The following is a 19,464-nucleotide window of genomic DNA, read 5'->3' on the forward strand; positions in this document are numbered from 1 at the left end:
GGGCAGCAATTACAAGGGCTGGCACGATTAGGGGATTGCTCACCTCACCTCAAATGAGATGCTCGGGGTACAACATCCATTTTGTTTAGATAACAGCTGACTCCATGGAATTAAGTTGACTTTTTTTTCCCCCAAGAATCCACATCCCTGACTTAGCATAACCCTCCCCGCCCGCACCCCCCCCCCCCCCGGCCCCGGCAGTTCCTATTGCCTATTATTTCGCAACCTTTCAGAATTATCATTAACTAATAAGGAGAGAGAAAATATCCCTGTTCCATGTTATACACCCAGCCTGTGGTACGGACATCTCAGACTGTGGGCTAGAGAGGGGATCCCTCCAGGCATTCTCATCCACCATCCTCCCTACCTCCACTGCTCATGCCCTCCCAACATAAGCTTGCCAGACCAAGAATACAAAAATAAAAAGCTGTTGTGGGAGCTTCAGGCAGTAGGTGTAATGGACACACAGCAAACGGAAATACACCTCTGTTAGGCTAGGTTCTTCAGCATAGGAACACCCTTGCAAGCACCCCTCACAAAATACCCCCGCAGAGACTGGAAAGTAGACACCTGACATCCCAAGATCCGTGTCAGAACCGTAGGATCCCTGCCACATGCAGGGGCCCCGGGAGTGTTGCTTGAAGGAAATTGTTGACGCCAGCCTTTGGCCCCAGTTTTGCAGGTGGATGTGTGTGGGTGCTGGTGGACGTGTAGAAAGAACGTGAGGGCCTTGGAGCTAGCCCTGATTTGAATGTAGGCTCTTCCAACTATTTGACCTCGAGTAAACTACTTGATCTGTCTTGTTGTATTGTTTCTCATTTGTTTAATGGAGGTAATAATGTAGCTCCTTGATTAGGAGGCACAGTGACTGCCCATCAGGGATTAACAATATAATTAGGAGAACCATCTTTTTGGTCAGTCCCATTTCACCAGCTTGTCCAAGAACTAGTTTACCTCCTCTGTCTCTGGCCTCTCCGAAGTATCCTCCATGGAGTGCTTTTCTCCCTGGCCCTACATGTCCCTAAAATGTCAGTGTTTCCCTAGGATCTTTTTTCTCTGCTTTTCTTCATGCTCTGTGTCCTCTCCTGGGGGGATTTCAAGGTTATTAAGTCTGTATGTGTCGTTCGGGTTGCTCTCCTGAAGCCTAGACAAAGCTGAGATCCATGTGTTCCAGCTTCTTCATCTGGAAAGCACCAGCACCCCAGACTCGATGGGCCCACAACCAGACACCGTCTTTTCTTTCTGATGTGCTCACTCCACTGTATTCCCTGTTTTCAGTGAGTTTTTACCACCTCCTTTCCTGCTGTCCAGGCCAGAAACCTACAAGTTTATCTTGCTCTCTCCTTCTCTTTTCCCCATATTGAGCTGGCTCACAGTGAACCCACCTCATCAGTAACTCTTGCACCTACCTGGTCTTCTGCCATTTTGGGGGGGGACCCTCATTTCCATTCTCCCCTCTGATCCCTCATCCACTTGGGTGCCACAGCAATATTTCATCCATTGCTCCCATTCCCTTGAGGATAAGATCTGAGCACCTGAAGCCAGTCTTTGGTCTCCACTCTTTCTACCCCTCTCTCTGCCCTCTGAGCTCCCGCCATGCCAATCGTTTAGTTCCCTGACTGGCCCATGAATTTCCTCACATCTTCATGCCTTCACATATTCTGTTCCCTCTGCCTTGGCCACCCCTTGTGCCTTGACTTGTGTGGGCAATTCCGGGAGTCCACCAAGATGCCAGCTCCATCAGAGAAGCTATTCCTGATGTCCCTGCAGTCTCTGCAGGGATCTGGATTAATGATCAACCTTTGAACTCCAACCTTTGGTTCCCTGGGCAAGGCTCTCTCAGAGCACTTAGCACTTGTATTCTAACCGTCCGCTTGCTCACTGTTTCTACCTCCAGTCTCTGTGCTCCCAGGGGTTGGGTTTTATTTATAAATTCTCAGAGTTTAGTGCATAGTAGGTGTTCAGTGAATGTTTGTTACACAAATGAGTGTTTTCTGTTTTTCTTTTAAAGATTGACTTATTTATTTTAGAGAGAAAGAGAGCATGGGGGGAGGGGCAGAGGGAGAGGGAGGGAGAACCTCAAAGCCACCTCTCTGCTGAGCCCGGAGCCCGACACGGGGCTCGATCCCAGGACCCTGAGGTCATGACCCGAGCTGAAATCAAGAGTCGGACGCTGAGCCACCCAGGCACCCCCATAAATGAATGTTTTAATCAGCAAGCCTTTGCTGATCATCTTTTATGCAAGGCATTGGCAAGGCCTTTCCCGGAAAAGATTTCCAATCTAATCTGAGAATAGGTAATTGCTTAGAAGTTGCAGAGTGACTTAATCTGGTCAAAATTCTAGGTTTGCCTGTGCTTCGTGCAATATGATCTAGACACTGAGTGCGAGGGAAGTTAAAATTTGCCACCGACACTGGGGCAATCAGCAGGAGGAGGGCCTGAATTCAACCTGGATAGGTGGCGGGACAGGTAGAGGTAGAGAGGATGTGAAGCAAGGATGTCCAAGAAGCCAGGCAGAGCAGCTTGATCTGAGCAGAGACTCCATGGTGAGGGCCATGTGCCTGAGTCAGGAGGTCCTTGGTTGTCTGTGGTTAAACTGGGAGGCAGTGGGGAGCCATTGGCTGCCTTTGACCCTGGAGATGTTCTAGGAAGAGTAACCTGGTGGCCGTGTTGGCCAATGGGATTGCAGGTGGCAGAGAGACCAGTGAGGAAGGTATTGCAGTTGTCCGAGTCCTCCATAGAATGGCCTGAACCTGGCCCCAAACAGGGATCTAAATCGCAAGGGAAAACCTCCCGTGAGCTGCAGGGATAATTTATTGCCAGAGCCGGAATGAGCCTTTGCTGTCATTCCAGCCTCGCATCCTGTTATTTAATGGGGGGTCAAAGGAAGCCCAGGGAATCTCCCCAAGGTTTCCATAAGCGATGGACTCTTTGGATCCAGATCCATGGCTCACTTCTCCCTCCCGCGTGGGAGGTGTGTGGTTAATATTTGAAGCCTGATGGGTTGGAGAAATGGACAGTTGGCAGGCATGAGACGCTGATGGTCCCTGGGAGCTTAGGAGGATGGGTTTGGTCTAAACACCCTGGCCAGGAGGTAAAAGTGAGGCTGGGGGGCAATGTGCAGTGACGCCCAGATCAGGCCAGGACTCTGTGAACTTTGGCAGGAGACAGCCACACAGAGCCCTGGCCCCGGGCCAAGGCAAGGAGGCTCTGCAAATGCATGTTTACTTTTGGGTGCTCAGCTTGGAGTCTTGCACAGGAAAGAATTTTGTGAATCTCCTTGAGAAGCTGCAGAACCACAGACACACCTGAATCCTATTCATGTTCATCCGGAAACTCGGGCTTTAGAACAATCCTGTTTTTCTTCCTATGTTTGTTTGGTTTGGGTTGGGGGTTGGGGAGAGAAGGAAGGGTGTTGTTCGGGGAGAGTGGGGGCCGTTTGTTTGGCGCAGGTTCATGGGTTCTCAGGGAGCGTCGGCAAGCCTCGCCCCTTATCTGGTTCACTGTTTCACTCCCTCCCCTAAATCCAAACAAAAAATTTAACGTAGCCCAAAGGAGAATAGACAATTTAATAACTCGCCATGGCAGCACTTTGAAAACTGCCGGTTTCAAATGACTAGGCCTGCACATTTTCACCAACTCAGACAATTAAAGGGACTCCAGGGACCTAGGTGGTGCTGATTCTAGTGGTGCGTGTTGTCATTAAAAATGGAAAGAGCCTCTGAAAATAGATTCCAGGTTGGGAGAGCTTTTTTCTCTGCTTGATCAGAAAGTAGCCCCGTCCTACGGGGACCGAGGGAAATTGCTTAGTGGCTCACTTTCTCCATTGGAAAATATGCCCATTGGTCCTACCTACTTCCCAGGACTGTCAGGAGGGTGGAATGAGGCCGTAGAGACGCAATGTGCTGCTGACCTGGGTCCAGATGCAGCCGTAAGTGCAAGCGGGAGCTGCTCCCCGTCAGCCACTCATCTGTGGAAAGTGGTGGGTCTGGATGGCATCCCCACCGTGCACCCCCTGGCAGGGGTCTGACACTGGACGTCAGTATCCACTTGGTCCTCTCCACGTGTCTCCTGTTGCTTGTCTCCTGGGGCGTGGAGTTGCCGGGAGGCTTGAAGTGGTCATTCTTGGCCACTCCCACCGTCCCCGTGGCAGCTTTCGGGAGGGATTGGGCCTCCCCTCCTTCAGTAGGGAGAGCTGGAGCACAAGACAACTTGAAGACTTGGAGCTAGCCAGAGGCGGCTGGGATTTCACCTTCCCGTTCCTGGGTGTTCAGTGCACCGTGCATTCCCAGCATGGGCAGAAGGGGCCCGATCTTTTCCCACGTAGCACTGTAGCTTTGGGGTGGGGTGGGGTGGGGTGGGGGTGGGGCATGAGTGTGTGGGAGGAGGATAGGGCCTCTTGTTCCCTGTTCACGACCCTCCATACCCACGGCAGGGTCCAGGGTTGCCCGATCTGAGAGGCGCCTCACTTGGGCCTCAGTCTTCGGCCCGGAGTTCGTTTCTGGCCTGTCTTTGACTTCTCTACACCCTGGGGTGCTGTGGCAGCGATGGGGAGAGGCCCTTGGCCTGCAGGGGAGGAGATGGAGGGTGCCGGGCCTCAGGGGCCATGGCGAGAAGGCTGGTGGGCCCACTTGTGCCCTGACCTCTAGCGGGAACGTCTGTTTTGCCCGCTGTTTGACTGACTTGGAACAGGCTGTGGTTATGAGCTCCTCTGGCTTCACCTTTCAGTCAGTTCAAGGAGGCAGGTTTCTTGCTGACACCGTTGGCAAGAAGTGTGATAATAAACAGCCTCGGAATGAGAGGCCTTGTTAATCCGGTCCCAGCTCCTGCCAAGTTAGGAGCTGCCGAGTCAAGTCAGGGCCATTCCGGGTCCTGATGCACAATCCCAGGGCAAAGTGCTTGTCCTGGACGTGGGGTCACGTGGGGGGGCCACAGGCTCTGGGGCTGCAGCTACAGGAGAACAGGTGCTGGGGAGCGTGTGGGAGGGATGCGTGGACCCCACGCCCACTGCAGAGCTCGCCTTCCTGGCCCTGGCACCCACCCCATCCGGCCCCACTTGGCAGATGAGGGAACAAGACTCTGCCTGCCACACGACAGCCCCAGGCTGCGGAGCCATTTAGGGGCAACGCCATGATGCGTCCAAGTGTGTCTGAGCTTTCAGGTGAACCGCGCCGTCTCACAGGACGGGTCAAAGCAGAGGGATGAAGGCGGAGCTGAGCCTCAGAACAGAGTCCCAGCTGTCTCTCTGTGCCCAAACCCAGACCAAGCCCTCATGGGCATAGTGATCATTGAAGGGCATAGAGGCAGAACACGCCTCCCCCATGAAGCGACCTTTGAAGCCAACTTCATATCCACACAACAATATACTAGACACCTTCTCTGCCAGGGATGCTCACCTTTCTCGTCATGAGGCATGGTCTTTGGCTATCCCAGAGCTCATTAAAGATGCCAGTGAGCGAGACGTAGTGTGGACAGGAGCCCTGAGCCTGTGGCCGGCAGTGGAGATGTCAAAGGCAGACATGCCCTCAGCCAGTCAGGGGACTGGGTGGTGGAGGAGAGGGAGGGAGGGGAGAGAAGAAGGAACAGAGGGAGAGGAAATCAGTGGCTGGCTGCCCATAACTTCCTGGGGGCCCTTGTCCATGGGCTCTTCCCACCTCTTTGGGGGTCCATCTGCTGCGTGCCCATGCTGGGTTTGAGAGAAGGGAACCTGTGGGATCCTCCCCATCCCCTCCCACTCCTCCAAGAGGAACACAGCATGGGCTGTGGATTGAGGGGACACCCAACCCTGCCCCCCCAACCAGATTTTTAGCTGTGCGACTTGATGCAGGTGGTTTCACCTCTCTGACCAAACGTTTCCTCATCCATAAAATGTGGGACACGATCTGCCCGTGGGGCGGGGGGCTGATGGTTCAGTAGAATGTTGTACATTAGGCTCCTAGCCCAGGTCCCGATGCAGGACTCTCACTCCGGAAGTGCAGAGTCCCTCGTTTTCCACTGATGCAGGACTATGCTCTCTGGCCTCCACTTCTGGGATATTTGCACAATTAAAAACTCGATTTTTCAGGGGTGCCTGGGTGGCTCAGTAGGTAGAGCGTCCAACACTTGATTTTGGCTCAGGTCACGATCTCAGGGTCGTGAGATCGAGCACTGTGTCAGGCTCTGCACGCAGTGCGGAATCTGCTTGAGATTCTCTCTCCCTCTGCCCCTCTCTAAAATCTTTTTAAAAACAAAACAACAACAACAACAATAAAAACATGGGCTTCAGAGTCAGAAAAATGGGGAGGTGAGTCCCTGTTTCATCTGCTAGTTGGGCAACCTTTGGCAAATTATTTAGCATTTCTGAGCTTGTCTTAAACTGCTTCCACATCTGGAAAAGGATGATACTAATAATTACTTATAATTCCACGTTCACACAGCCATTGTGAGGATTAGATGAGGCGGCCCGTCAGAGGGGCCTGCTGGGGGGTACAGGCCCCACCCAGTCAGCCATCTGTATGACTGAGACTGATCACCCAGTGGGTGGGGCGTGCCCGCCTGCCAGCCCATGGGATGGCACGACATGGGCACTGATGGTCGCACATAAGGGACCAAGCTGGCCTTTCAGCATCAAGCCTAACCCAGATTTCTGTTGATGGTCTTACTGCGTGGAGGGAGTCGTGGGCGAAGGGCTGCTTAGATGAAAGCCATCTCTGTGGTGGGCCTTTGGGTGCACCTGTTCAGCAGCCGTGAGCGGTACTTACTGGGAACCTTGTCTGAATCTGACACAAAGTGAGAGAGAGATTCGTTTTTGCCTCACGTCCGTGTGTCTGCCGTGTAAGGCTCAAGGACACTTAAAGAGTGTCAGCATCATGTCCGAGTCCCAGCAGCCGGGATCCAGAAGGACGTTTCCCATGTTAGTCTTCAGCTGACCCTTTTCTTTCCCATCCTCTTTCTTTCTCTCTCCTTCTCTTCCTTTCTAAGCCCTTCTGTCCTTCTACATTCCCTCCCTCCCCCCCTTCTTCCACTTCTCCTTTCATCCTGTGTTCCTGCTTTAGTTTCTTGACTCCTCCTTCTCGTTCTCTCTGTTCTTCCTCCGCTTGGTTCTCCTGTCTCTCTTGGGTCTGCTCTTTCTCCTCCTCTCCTTCCTCTTCTACTTTCCTAGGGACTTGAGTGGTCTTCTCTTGACCACATTTCACATGGGCGCCTGGAAGTATTATGTGCAAAGTGAAGCCGAGCCCATTCTTTAAAAAGTAATGTTTTAGTTTCTGACCTTGAAAATGAAAGGTGCTCATTATAGACAATTTGCAAAATATAATAAAAAAGAGAAAATAGTCCCTGTTTCCTGACACAGTCCTTGTTAGGATCTGGGAGTATTTATTTCTGGTTACTCAATGGTGTGTACCGAGTGCCGCCTCCATGCAGGCTCCATATAGAAACTGGGTCTGCGGCAGCAAATAACACAGGGTCCCCGGCCCGTGGAGCTTCCATGCAGGTGGAGGGAGGCCGTCAACACACGTCGAGCAAATACAAAAGACGGTTTTGGGTGGAGATGACTATTGTAAAGGTGATCACATGGGTGGTCGGGAAGGCGGAGTGCTGGGGCAAGTCACAGGATCAAGGAGACCGGGTGTCTAAATGACGCAAAAGGCCTGGGCAGGCGGAGAGCAGGGGAAAAAGGGTTTATGGGGAGAGAAGGCTGAGCACACAGGCCCGGGTGGGGTCCTGCTTGGGGTATGTGAGGAGCAGAGAGAAGGCCAGCATGGCTAAGCATATTGAGTGAGGGGGAGTCTTGAATGTTATCATATGTGGTGATGGAAAGCCTTTGGAGGGTTTTGGTATGGGGGAGTGCCCTGCATGGGTCTGCATTTTTAGAATACCTTCTGGTAGCTGCGTGGAGAGTGCATTGTGGAGACACGAATGGGAGGCAGAAGAGCCATTAGGGGGATGTGGCAGTAGTTTGGGGGAGACTGGGGGGGCTTGGACAAGGGGGGCACAGTCTTTCGTTGTTTTAAGTATTTGTGATGATAGTATCTATATTGTGTAATTGTGCATATATCTAGATCATTTATTGAGTACTTTCCAGGTACTATGCATTGTGTGAAGCACTTTATACACTTTATATATACATTAGCACTTACACACTTTATATATACATTCATTTTTCACACGACCCTCTGAGGCTGGCATAGTAATCTTCATCTGCAGATGAAGAAACCGAAACTCAGAGAGGGAAATTAAAAAAAGGGGAGGGCGGAGCACCAAGAGTTCTTGTTCCTTAAAACAGACCTTGTTAGGAAATGGGGGAGGCGTATTTCTTTCTGGTCCCCAAGTTTACAGCACACTGGTGGCAGAATCAACTCAAACCCAAGTGTGACTCCCTTCACACTTTAACCACTACCCTGGACGTCGACAACCCTGCCAAGCTATTAGTGTTACTGTATAAGCAGCTCCCTGTAGGCAGTAGCTCAGCCTCGTGGATCACTCATCTGTTCTCATGATTCTATCTACCAGGTAGTCACATGCACAAACGAACGCTTATTGTTTACTTACCTGGAAATGCTATGGGTCAGTTGGGTGGCTCTGCTGAGCAGGGCTGGACTCGCACCTCGAGGGAGCTGACCTAGACTGGCCTGTTCCACGTGCCCACGTGCCCCTCACTCCCCAGTAGGCTGGACCAAGCAGGTCTCGGGGGTGACAGAGAGCTGGAGAGCAGCCGTGGCAGGCACAGTCTCTTTCGGTCCAGCCTCAGAGCTGACACTGTCACATCTGCCACACTCTGTTGGCCAGAGCAAGTCACAGTACCAGCCCAGATTCAAGGCGTGGGGAAATAAGACTCTGCCTGGAACTGCAAAGCCATATGGAACAGAACATGGGTAGAGGGAAGGGGGAGGCCTCTGACTCTTAGGATGCAGCTGCTTTTGCAGACTTGCTTGGTGAACAAGAGAAGAGGTTCCTGCTGTCAGAACAGAGACAGGCTAATTGGCCTCAGGGTCCACAAAGCCCATATCCTTCGGAGGAGGTACTTGTGAGATTTTTATTTAATCCCTGTACATATCGTGAGCACTCTTTAGGGACTCGCTAGTGTTACTACGTTCTTCTAAGTTAATTGGCTCCCTGTAATGGAAGGGATTCTCAGAAGCAGCGGTGTTTTATAGCAGAATAGGCTGTGACCCCTGATGGCAGTTTTCTTCTGAAAGCAGTGGGTGCAAAGAGGGTAAATGGTGCTATTTCAAATCAACTTATGGCCATCCAGGGTCCAGAGGTGATGGCAAGCCAATGGACCACAAACTGGTTATGGGGAGGAGAGAAAGAGCTTGAACCAAGATCTGGGAACAGTCTTCGAATCACGAGGAAGTTCACCCGTCAGTGGTAATAGAGAACACTTCAGCCAAAACCAGATTACTTTCTCTTTTCTCGGCCATCCTTTATAGAGAATAATGCTCGCCAGTGATAAACACTGGAGTATTATCTGTCCTGACATTACTGCTACAGATCTAAGGTTTTGTTTACTTAACTGCCTGAACAAGAAGCACAACCAAAAGGTTGGAGGTGTTGCAATTAGCCTTGAGGATGAAACAGCAACTACAGCTATGACTTATTATTGCTTTGACGAAGCCATAGCGTAAACAAACCATTGACTTGAAAAGAGATAAGGACACAGGACACAGATTGTTGCTGTCCCCGTTCACCGGTGACTTCTAGCCAGTCAGCTAATTGGACACAAGATGCTAACTTCTTGTTGAAGTATATAAAAAATTGCCGATCTTCAGTTATCCCATTTGGAGGTTTAGTCATGGTTAATCCGTGACAAAAGTGGAGGCCAGTTCTGTGTTTGAAGGTAATTTCTCATCTTCTTCCAGATTTCAGTTCTTTTGTTCCACGCTTTCCTCCAGAAATCCTCCCTGGCCCTTTTGGAAGTGACTTTCATCAAGATGTTTTTAAAAAAAGAAAACATGGGCGCCTGGGTGGCTCAGTCATTAAGCGTCTGCCTTTGGCTCAGGTCATGATCCCAGAGTCCTGTGATCGAGTCCCGCATCGGGCTCCCTGCTCAGCGGGAAGCCTGCTTCTCCCTCTCCCACTCCCCCTGCTTGTGTTCCTGCTCTTGCTGTCTCTGTCTCTGTCAAATAAATAAATAAAATCTTTAAAAAAAAATAATAAAAAAAGAAAACAGTGTGTCTGCAAACTGCAGAGTCTACAGCATGGGGTTGATCTTGTGTAGCCCGGATCTTTCAAAGCAAGCCTTCGAGAAACCCCAGGCTCAGACTTAACAAATATGGGAGAAAACCACACGATCATCTCAACAGATTCTAAAAAGGCATTTGAGGAAATGTAATGCACCGTTTCTGATTAAAAAAAAAAAAGAAAGAAAAAAGTCTCAGTACAATATGTTGGAACTGCCTTAGTTTGTCAAACTGCACCTATTAGGATGCTAGAAAACAAACCTTCATACTTGAACACTTCCTAGGAAGTATTAAAAACTTCTTCCATTAAAGGCTGGGATAAGACACAATCTCTAGTCTTTACCCATATTACTCCTCCTTGTCTTGCAGAGCCTAGCTAATGCAGTGAGGTTTTATGAAAGTAGGAATTATCAACACGGAAAGGAAGCAACAATTGTCCCCAGAGGCAGAAGATAAGATTGTTAGTTTTCTCTTAGAAAACCAAGTTGGCAGTGCTAGAGCAATTAGGACTAATTAGAGAGTAAAAGGGGCTGGATATAAACCCAGTGTTTTAAAACCAGTAGTTTCCTCAACCCCAGCAATAACCAATTACAACTATTGCCAATAGTTGTAAACCAAAATTTACACTAGGAACAACTACTATAAAACGTTTAAGAGATATACCTAGCAATAAATGTGAATAGTTAAAATGAAGAAAACTGGGGCGCCTGGGTGGCACAGTCATTAAGCGTCTGCCTTCGGCTCAGGTCATGATCCCGGGGTGCTGGGATCATCCCCGCATCGGGCTCCCCGCTCCACCGGAAGCCTGCTTCTCCCTCTCCCACTCCCCCTGCTTGTGTTCCCTCTCTCACTGTGTCTCCCTCTGTCAAATAAATAAATAAAATCTTTAAAAAAAATAAAATAAAAATAAAAAAATAAAATGAAGAAAACTATAAGCCTTAACTGCTAGGTATAAGAAAAAGACCAAGGGCGCCTGGGTGGCTCAGTCGTTAAGCGTCTGCCTTCGGCTCAGGTCATGATCCCAGGGTCCTGGGATCGAGTCCCACATCGGGCTCTCTGCTCAGCAGGAAGCCTGCTTCTCCCTCTCCCCCTCCCGCTGCTTGTGTTCCTGCTCTCGCTATCTCTGTCTCTGTCAAATAAATAAAATCTTTTAAAAAAAAAGAAAAAGACCAAAAAATAAATAAATAAAAATGGACAGTTATACTATGGGTATACTCAATATTTTAAAGACCTCACTTGTCCCCAAATTGACTCATAGCTTTCATGCAGTCTTCATTCAAAAATCTCAAAAAAGAACCCCACAAAATCTCAATAATAACTTTATAACTTAATTGGTATATTCTGGAATTCATCTTGAAGAATATAAGAACACCAAAGAAAATTTTTCAGGGACGCCTGGGTGGCTCAGTCAGTTAAGCATCTGCCTTCAGCTCAGGTCATGATCCCAGGGTCCTGGGATCGAGCCCCACATCGGGCTCCTTGCTCAGCGGGGAGCCTGCTTCTCCCTCTACCTGATGCTTCCGCTGCTTGTGTTCTCTCTCTGACGAATAAATAAATAAAATCTTAAAAAAGCAAAAAGGAAACTTTATTTAGAAAGAAAAAAAAAATACCAAAGAAAATTTTCCAAAAAAGAACAGTAAGGGATGCAGAACTTGCCTTGTCAAATATCAAGCCTTACTGATATTATTGTATTAAGACATTTAGAAAACATTAAAATTCCTTGCTTATATTATACACAAAACTAAATCCTAGGTGACTTGCAATTTTAAAAATACAAATCCATTATAGTTGTATTAGAGAAAAGTATAGAGTAATATATACATAAATACATATATGTGTATATATAGAGAGATGTATACATATGTGTGCATATATAATATAATTTTTGGGTAGAAGATAAGGAAGTTAGGAGCCAAAAAGGAGAAGATTTCAAGATATTACTACATTACAATGTAAGGTCTTGCCAATAGTTGAAAACTCTATAAGCAAAGTTAGAAAACAAACAATAGTCTGGGAGAAAATATTTTCTATAGATAAATCAGGTGAAAGGATTATATCCAATCTATAAAGAGTTCTTACAAATGAGTAAGCAACAAAATCCATTTAAAAGGGAGCAAAAGACAGGAAGAGGTGGTGCATAGCAGAAGAAATAAATACTTGATAAATAGTTGAGATGTTCAGTCTCACTAGTAATAAGGGAAATGCAAATTAAAACAATAGTGATATTTGTATCTATCAGATTGACATTTTAAAAATTAATATTGTGCAGAAATGCATTCATAAATGTTGGTACAAGTATAAATAGAAATGACAGTTTAGCAGTACAGTCATAAATATAAAATGTACATACCTTTTGGATGAGCAGCCCCACTTCTAGGAATCTCTTCTCCAAAAATACTTAAAAATCCATCAGTTGGGAATGAGTGGGTAAATACTACTCACGCGCTTTTTTTTTTTTTTTTTAAGATTTTATTTATTGGGCGCCTGGATGGCTCAGGCGGTTAAGCATCTCCCTTCGGCTCAGGTCATGATCCCGGAGTCCTGTGATCAAGTCCCACATCGGGCTCCCTGCTTGGTAGGGAGTCTGCTTCTCTCTCTGCCCCTCACCCTGCTCATCCTCTCTCTCTCTCTTGCGCATGCACGCTCTCTCTCTCTTTCTCAAATAAAATTTTTAAAATTTTTCAAAAAAAAAAGATTTTATTTACTTATGAGAGAGAGAGAGAGCAAGAGAGAGAGATCACAGAGGGAGAAGGAGAAGTAGACTCCCTGCTGAGCGGGGAGCACGATGTGGGGCTCAATTCTAGGACCGTGAGATCATGACCTGAGCTGAAGGCAGACACTTAACCGACTGAGCCACCCAGGTGCCTCAGTACTACTCACCCTTTAAAAAGAACAAAGTAGTTCTATCTGTACTAACATGGGAAATTGTATATCATATATTGAAAAAGTAATTTAAGATATGTGAGTAGTATAATCCTATTTGAGTTAAATCATTTATGTGTCTGCACCTAAGGTTCACATCAAGCAGTTAAGGGCAGTCACCTCTGGGAAGAGAGGCAAGATGGACTGGGGACAGGGGAGAGGAACACTTCTTTTTTTTTTTTTAAAGATTTTATCCATTTGATAGAGAGAGATACAGCGAGAGAGGGAACACAAGCAGGAGGAGTGGGAAGAGGGAGAAGCAGGCTTCCCACTGAGCAGGGAGCCCGATGCAGGGCTCGATCCCAGGACCCTGGGATCATGACCTGAGCCGAAGGCAGACGCTTAACCGACTGAGCCACCCAGGCGCCCCGAGAGGAACACTTCTTGACACATTTCTGCATTTGTTGAAATTTTGCAATGAACATCTTTGGTAATTTACAAAGTTTATATAATGATACATTCTTAGGTTGAAAATTCTTCCATTAAAATTTTGAAAATCCACAAAAATAGGACAAAATAATAAAGATCCTCCTTTCCATTGACCCAATGGCACTGTTGACATTTTGGAATAAAAGGGAGGGAAAGTGAGTCCAGCAGAGTCAACTCCTTAGAAAATATAGATGAACGAGATGGCATGAGGGTATCTTTGGGGAGAAAGAGGACCTGGTTGTGTTTCTCAGGTTCACCTGGATCTGTTGCCATTTGCTGTCTGACCCTGGGGAAGCCACTGACCTCATCTGTGGTCCCGTTAAGTTTTCTGCATTCTGCAGGTAGGCCTGACCTACTTCCATGGAAGAAAGGGCTGGAGAGAAAGAATGCCAAGAAAGGTTCTGCCTGAATGTGCAGTGTTATTGTTAGAATGTCCACGAATGAATGTCAGAGCCCAGTGTCTCAGAGGGCCACCGTTAAAATGAGGAATACTCTTTGTAGATGCTGACCTCTGAAGTGGGTACCATGGCGAGGAGTGGGCTGGGCATAAAGTAGATAAAACATGAAAGGCCATGTTGCCCAGTAGAGGAGGAGTGTGTGTGTGTGTGTGAAGCTTAACATTTATAAAGCAATAAAGAAGAACACTGCAATATAACATCATAACAGAATTCTGAAGTAACTTGGAGCAATTAGGTTTGGGAAATATTAATTACGAGATGCTTCCAGAGGGTAGGAGAGGGTGCATATGCCTGGGCGTGTGTCTAGGTTGTGGGGGAGGTGGTGGTGGACGGTGCCGGGAGCAATAGGGCATTGGGGAGCTTTGTTACTAAGTTCAAAGAGAATTTCTAAAGGGAAAATAAAATCCCCGTTTGACTCAGATATGGCTCATTGTCTGAGGCAATGTCAAGAGGCACAAGATCAGATCTAGCTTGACACCATCCAGTACCGAACCCAGCAGTGTCTAGAAGCCGGCGCTGAGCTGCAGCTCGGCTAATGAGAAATCTCTGTCCTCTGCCAATGCCTCGGGGGCCCAGCTCGTCGTCTTTGGCAAGCAGGATACAAAGAGAGCTCAAAGCGGAGTGAGGACCTCAGAGGTCACCCCGAACATTCATTTTGCAGGCTCCCCACCAGGCCTTTCCAGAAAACAGATGAGCGTGGTTTTACAGTTCAGCTAGAATGCGAGTCAGTGGCTTCGCAATCCGACCTGGGGTAGGTTTTAATGAAACCTGAAGGACGTTTCACACGCCGTCCAGCCATTAGCAGTGAGGGGTGCAGGTTGCAGCCCAACACCGCCAGGCGGTCTCCTCTCGTTTATTCTCTGGGTGTGAAGGGAGCAATTGTAAAATTCAGAGGGAATTAGAAGTTAAGATTCAGAGCCACCCACGTAAACATCACGGGCTGTTATTAAGTTCCCTTTCACCGTCGTTCGGGGGGACGACGTTTGTGCGTTTCAGTGGTTGGGCCTGCAGAACCCTCACGGGGGAGCCCGGTCCTCCCCGACGCGTCCTTTCTAATTTGTGAAATACCTCCTGAACCCACCCTCTTCCCACTGTCGCCGCCGGGGTCCTCACAGCAGCCTGGAAGCCAGCTCTGTCTCCCGCCGTGCCTCCTTCAGTCCGTTCCTCGTGCTGCCTGAGCCCGCTTTCCCAACTTGAGCTCTGCTTGTCCCTTCGGAGCGCAGGGTCCTTCCGTGACCCTCAGGGCCTGGCATGGCGTCCCCACTGCGCACCCTCCTGACCACATCTCCTGCATTATGCCTCTCTCCACTCCGTCCAGTGCTATAGCTACCCAAGGCTACCGTGGCCCCTCGAAGAGAGAGCCCCCTGGATCACCTTTTTTGCTAATCACTGTTTGTCTCAAGTCACAGCTACACCAAGCGTCACCTCTAGAAACTGTCCTGAACCTCCTTTGTGTTAGGTACTGTCCCCCACGCTCCGGAAGCACGGGAGGTTTACTTCTGTCCCCGCCCCTTCACCGTATCCCAGTGGGCTCGTTATGGGTCTGATTCCTTGACTCGCCTGGAAAACACCTTAAAGGTAAAAATCAGAGTGCCTGGCACGTAGTTGGTGCTCCATGAATGTGTTACAGGAAAGAATGAATGCATGTAATTTTTTATTTGGTTTGCAAACATGCGTGTGGGTCTTTGTTTTGCCTGATCTGACGTGAGTTAAAGTCATCAGCCTGCTGTGTTCTTAGTGACACGGTGAGGATGAATAAAGTAAGCACTGTTAGTCACATAGGAAGTCGAAGGCTCTTGCCACTCATCCTGGAGTATCATCAAGTAGTTGTCTAACGGGGCTGCAGTGGTGTTGCTGAATGAAAGCTCCTGCCTTGTTCCAGGTCAGCTGCTGCCAGCAAACCGCGATACACCGAGTCCCATCGATCCTGACACCATCCAGGTCCCGGTGGGTTATGAGCCAGACCCGGCAGACCTTGCCCTCTCCAGCATCCCTGGCCAGGAAATGTTTGACCCTCGCAAACGCAAGTTCTCTGAGGAAGAACTGAAGCCACAGCCCATGATCAAGAAAGCACGCAAAGTCTTCATCCCCGATGATCTGAAGGTAAATTGGAACTGGTCATCAGGCTTTGGGCACATGGAGGGTGGGATCAAGAGGCAGCTTAAAAGCGTGACCTCCAGGAAGATCACACAAGCCAGTGAACAAAGGACTTGTAATTTCTGATCCTATTTCTTGGCATGTGACTCTAGGCAAGTTGCTTCCTCCCTGGGTGTCTTCTGAAATATGCCTTTCATGTCTTGATATAGCACAGAAATAAGGAGAAGAAATAAAATGTTGGAGTGATTTACAATCCACGGAGGAAACGAACCTGCTACTATCTGCAGGGAAGCCTAGGAAAGCCCAATAAAATAAAACCAAAATCTTTCAGGGTTGGAGAGAGAAAGGAAATTATTTGCAAGGGACATCTGGACCGCAAAGTCCTTCAAGGGTTACCTTACCTTGGGGAATTTATTGATAATCAGTTGCTTCCTTTGCCTTATAGGCCCCAGGGAGTAACAACAAGAGATAGGACCTCTCTCCACCCTCAGGTGACCTAGGTGGGATTTTCTTAAGGAAGCTGGTGGGTTCCCTTACATATTTATATGTAATGTTTATGCTGTGTCTTAAATAATGTTCACTTGAATATCGCAACAAAAGGTTAATTCTAGGTTGTTTCTCTTCTGCTACGTCGAGGGGACATATTATTTATAAAGGAAAATAGATTTACCTTACAAAGTCTGATACAACTTGAAACAAAATTAATCTGACACATTTAACAATAATTAGGAAGAGGATTCTTTCCAAAATTATGCCATGTCCACTAATCCCAAAATAGAACCATTTTTGATTAGCCATGGCTTAGAATTTTTTGTGTTTATGGTTCCTTCCAATCATATCGACAATAGAGATGTGATTGTATACATTCGAGGCCTTGAAACCAGGCATAATTAGCCTTTTTCCAGCTTCTGACCCCCCCATTTCTCAAAACTAACTGTGGATGGAGAGCCACTTGTAGGCTGGGCACATGCGAGTTTGGGACATGGTCTTGGAACCGATTTAGACCGGTTACCTGTTTGTGCTATCTAGGAAGAGCACTGGGGGAAAAGGAAATCAGCAGATTGAAATCGCTGCTGTTATCAACGTTCGAGATTATCTTGAGTGAGGCGGACTCATCAAATGTCAGGGCTGAAAGGGACCTCAGGAGTTCCTTAGACCAAAATTACCGTTTTGCAGTTGAGGAAATGGAGCAGGGAGAGAGGCGAAGTAAGGTGAACTCTGCTGGTTCGTGGAAGGCCTGGTCCCCGAGTCTTCCAGTTTCCAGAAATGTCACTGCAGCATGTTGGCCCTGCCAAGAGCCACAAGAGGGGCCCTTGGGTGACAAACCAGTAGCTGTCCCCTAAGAATCCGAAGAGTAAAGTTCACAGTAGACACACCATGAAACCTAAACAAGTCTGGGAACTGATGGTCAGACTATGAGAGGGTAAGAAAGAGCCAGGGGATCAGGCCCTGGGCAGCTGAGTCTCTCAACTGGACGCTTTTCCTTCTCTTAGCCATCTGATCCTGCTTGTGTCTTAGAGCTCGTCTCTTCAACTCAACTGAGGAGCCATGCAGCATGTGTCTGCTTTTGAACAGAGAGCAGTTTGGAAGGATGATCCTGAGCAGTAGCTCTAACTTGCAGCCAGACCTTCCCAGGGTCTCCAGATTTACGAGTTCAAAGCAAAGAGCAGGCTTACTGAATAATCCAGGTCAGCCTGGCGACCCAGAGGCCTTGGGAAAACTGTGCTGGAACTATGCATAGTACTGCTGTCACGGCCGGGCCTGACCTTCTCCCATGGCAGGTGGGTAGCAGGCAGGACCGTTCTCCTGCCAAGTGTCCTTGGATTTCTGCAGTTATGAGGGAAGCCTCAGGCCACAGGCCATGATCGCATGTGGAAATGAGAAGCAGCGCTGTAACATAATTCTACTTCTGGCAGAGAGGACTGAGCTGGAGGTGGGTGGGAGAGGTGTTTGTGGCCCCTAGCATTGGGCGAGCAAACCAGTCAAGCGAAATGGCCCGGTCAGTAAATGGTCTTCCCCACAGCTGTGGGAACCCTCCCTGGCACCATTCGTTGGGCTTAGCACACATCTCCTGGGAGAAGTAAGCAGTGTTGGTCTGGGGATTCCTAGCTGAGAATCAGTTTAATCACCTTGATGTCTTCATGCTTTTAACTGTTCATTTGTTCACTTGACAAATATTTTTCAAACGCTTGTGTGTTCCAAGCCCTGGGGATATACAGAGGTGAGCCAGAATGGACATTGTTCCTACTCTCAAGGAACTTCTAGTCTGGCAAGAAAAAAGGATCGCTGACTTGTCAGGAGGGGGCTGGTGGGGGGAGGCAGTGTCCAATGTGAGATCTTGAGGAAGATGATGGGGCAGGACTGGGTGGGCCCTTGCTGGGTGGGGTAACCAGATGGCCAGATGGCCCCTGTTCCTGAGAATAGAGGAGAAGAGGACAGGAATGTAGTGCCGGATTTGTCAGCCCCCCTCAACAGCCTGCTTCCCCCTCCCCCAACCATTATGTGGTAACAAAGGGAGGCAAGCAGCTTTTCTGGTCCAGGGCAGTCCTCCTTCCATCATCCATTCTTGCCTTCCGCGTTCTCAGCTCCACCCCTCCTCCCAGCTCCCCTCCCACCTGAGATGGTCCCCATTCTACACCTTTCCTAGCTCCCCTGCTTGTATGGACAGGTGAGGCTGGGAAATGAAAATATCTTAGAAGTGAGAAGAGCTCTAAGAGACAGAAAAGTTGGTTGTTACCCTGAGGTCAGCTGCTGACTCCCCTGGTCTTAACACCAGTCACATACCTCTAAGTCCAGGGCCTATGCAGTACACCCCCCTTCCCTTCCCTCTACCTTGCCCCCAGCCTCTGCCATCTCTCAGGGGCTTGTTATCATGCGCTCCTTTACCTCCTGGGCTCCTGGTCCCTTGGGTCAGGTTCTGATACCTCCTAAGTCAGCTCCTCTTTTGAATGATCTTGGAAACCACACACCCAGGGAACATGGACTGTGGTAGACTTACCGAGACTCTTGAGGGGGTGTTGGAATTGGGGCTTACATCAAAATAACCAAACAACTGCCATCAGAACTGGAGGCTTCATGGTTGCTAATATGCCCTTAGGTCCTCCTACCTCTGTGGAGGCATTTGACTCTCTTTTCATTCCTCCCAGCTCGCTCCATCCAGCTAGCCTGGCCTCTCCCCCTTTTCTCAAGCACAGACGACAAATCCCACCAATGGCCGCAGCACACCTGCCCTGAGCTGACTTATCCAGCTATTCTTTTTTTTTTATGTTATGTTAATCCCCATACATTACATCATTAATTTTAGATGAAGTGTTCCATGATTCATTGTTTGTGCATAACACCCAGTGCTCCATGCAGAACGTGCCCTCCTCAATACCCACCACCAGGCCAACCCATCC

General features: G+C 48.5%; 1 protein-coding gene across 4 annotated transcripts in view; it reads left to right on the plus strand.

Moving 5' to 3' along the window:
- Positions 1-19,464, plus strand: part of HLF (HLF transcription factor, PAR bZIP family member) — a 57,048-nt gene that overhangs the window by 30,737 nt on the left and 6,847 nt on the right. For all 4 annotated transcript variants that reach the window (XM_081805241.1, XM_031040566.2, XM_081805242.1 and 1 more), the window contains exon 3: positions 15,852-16,072. In XM_081805241.1, the coding sequence (XP_081661367.1) occupies positions 15,852-16,072 (221 nt within the window). The remainder of the gene's footprint in view (positions 1-15,851; positions 16,073-19,464) is intronic.

Source organism: Leptonychotes weddellii, chromosome 15, assembly GCF_054177405.1.
Source record: "Leptonychotes weddellii isolate Sample4059 chromosome 15, ASM5417740v2, whole genome shotgun sequence".
NCBI lineage: Eukaryota > Metazoa > Chordata > Mammalia > Carnivora > Phocidae > Leptonychotes > Leptonychotes weddellii.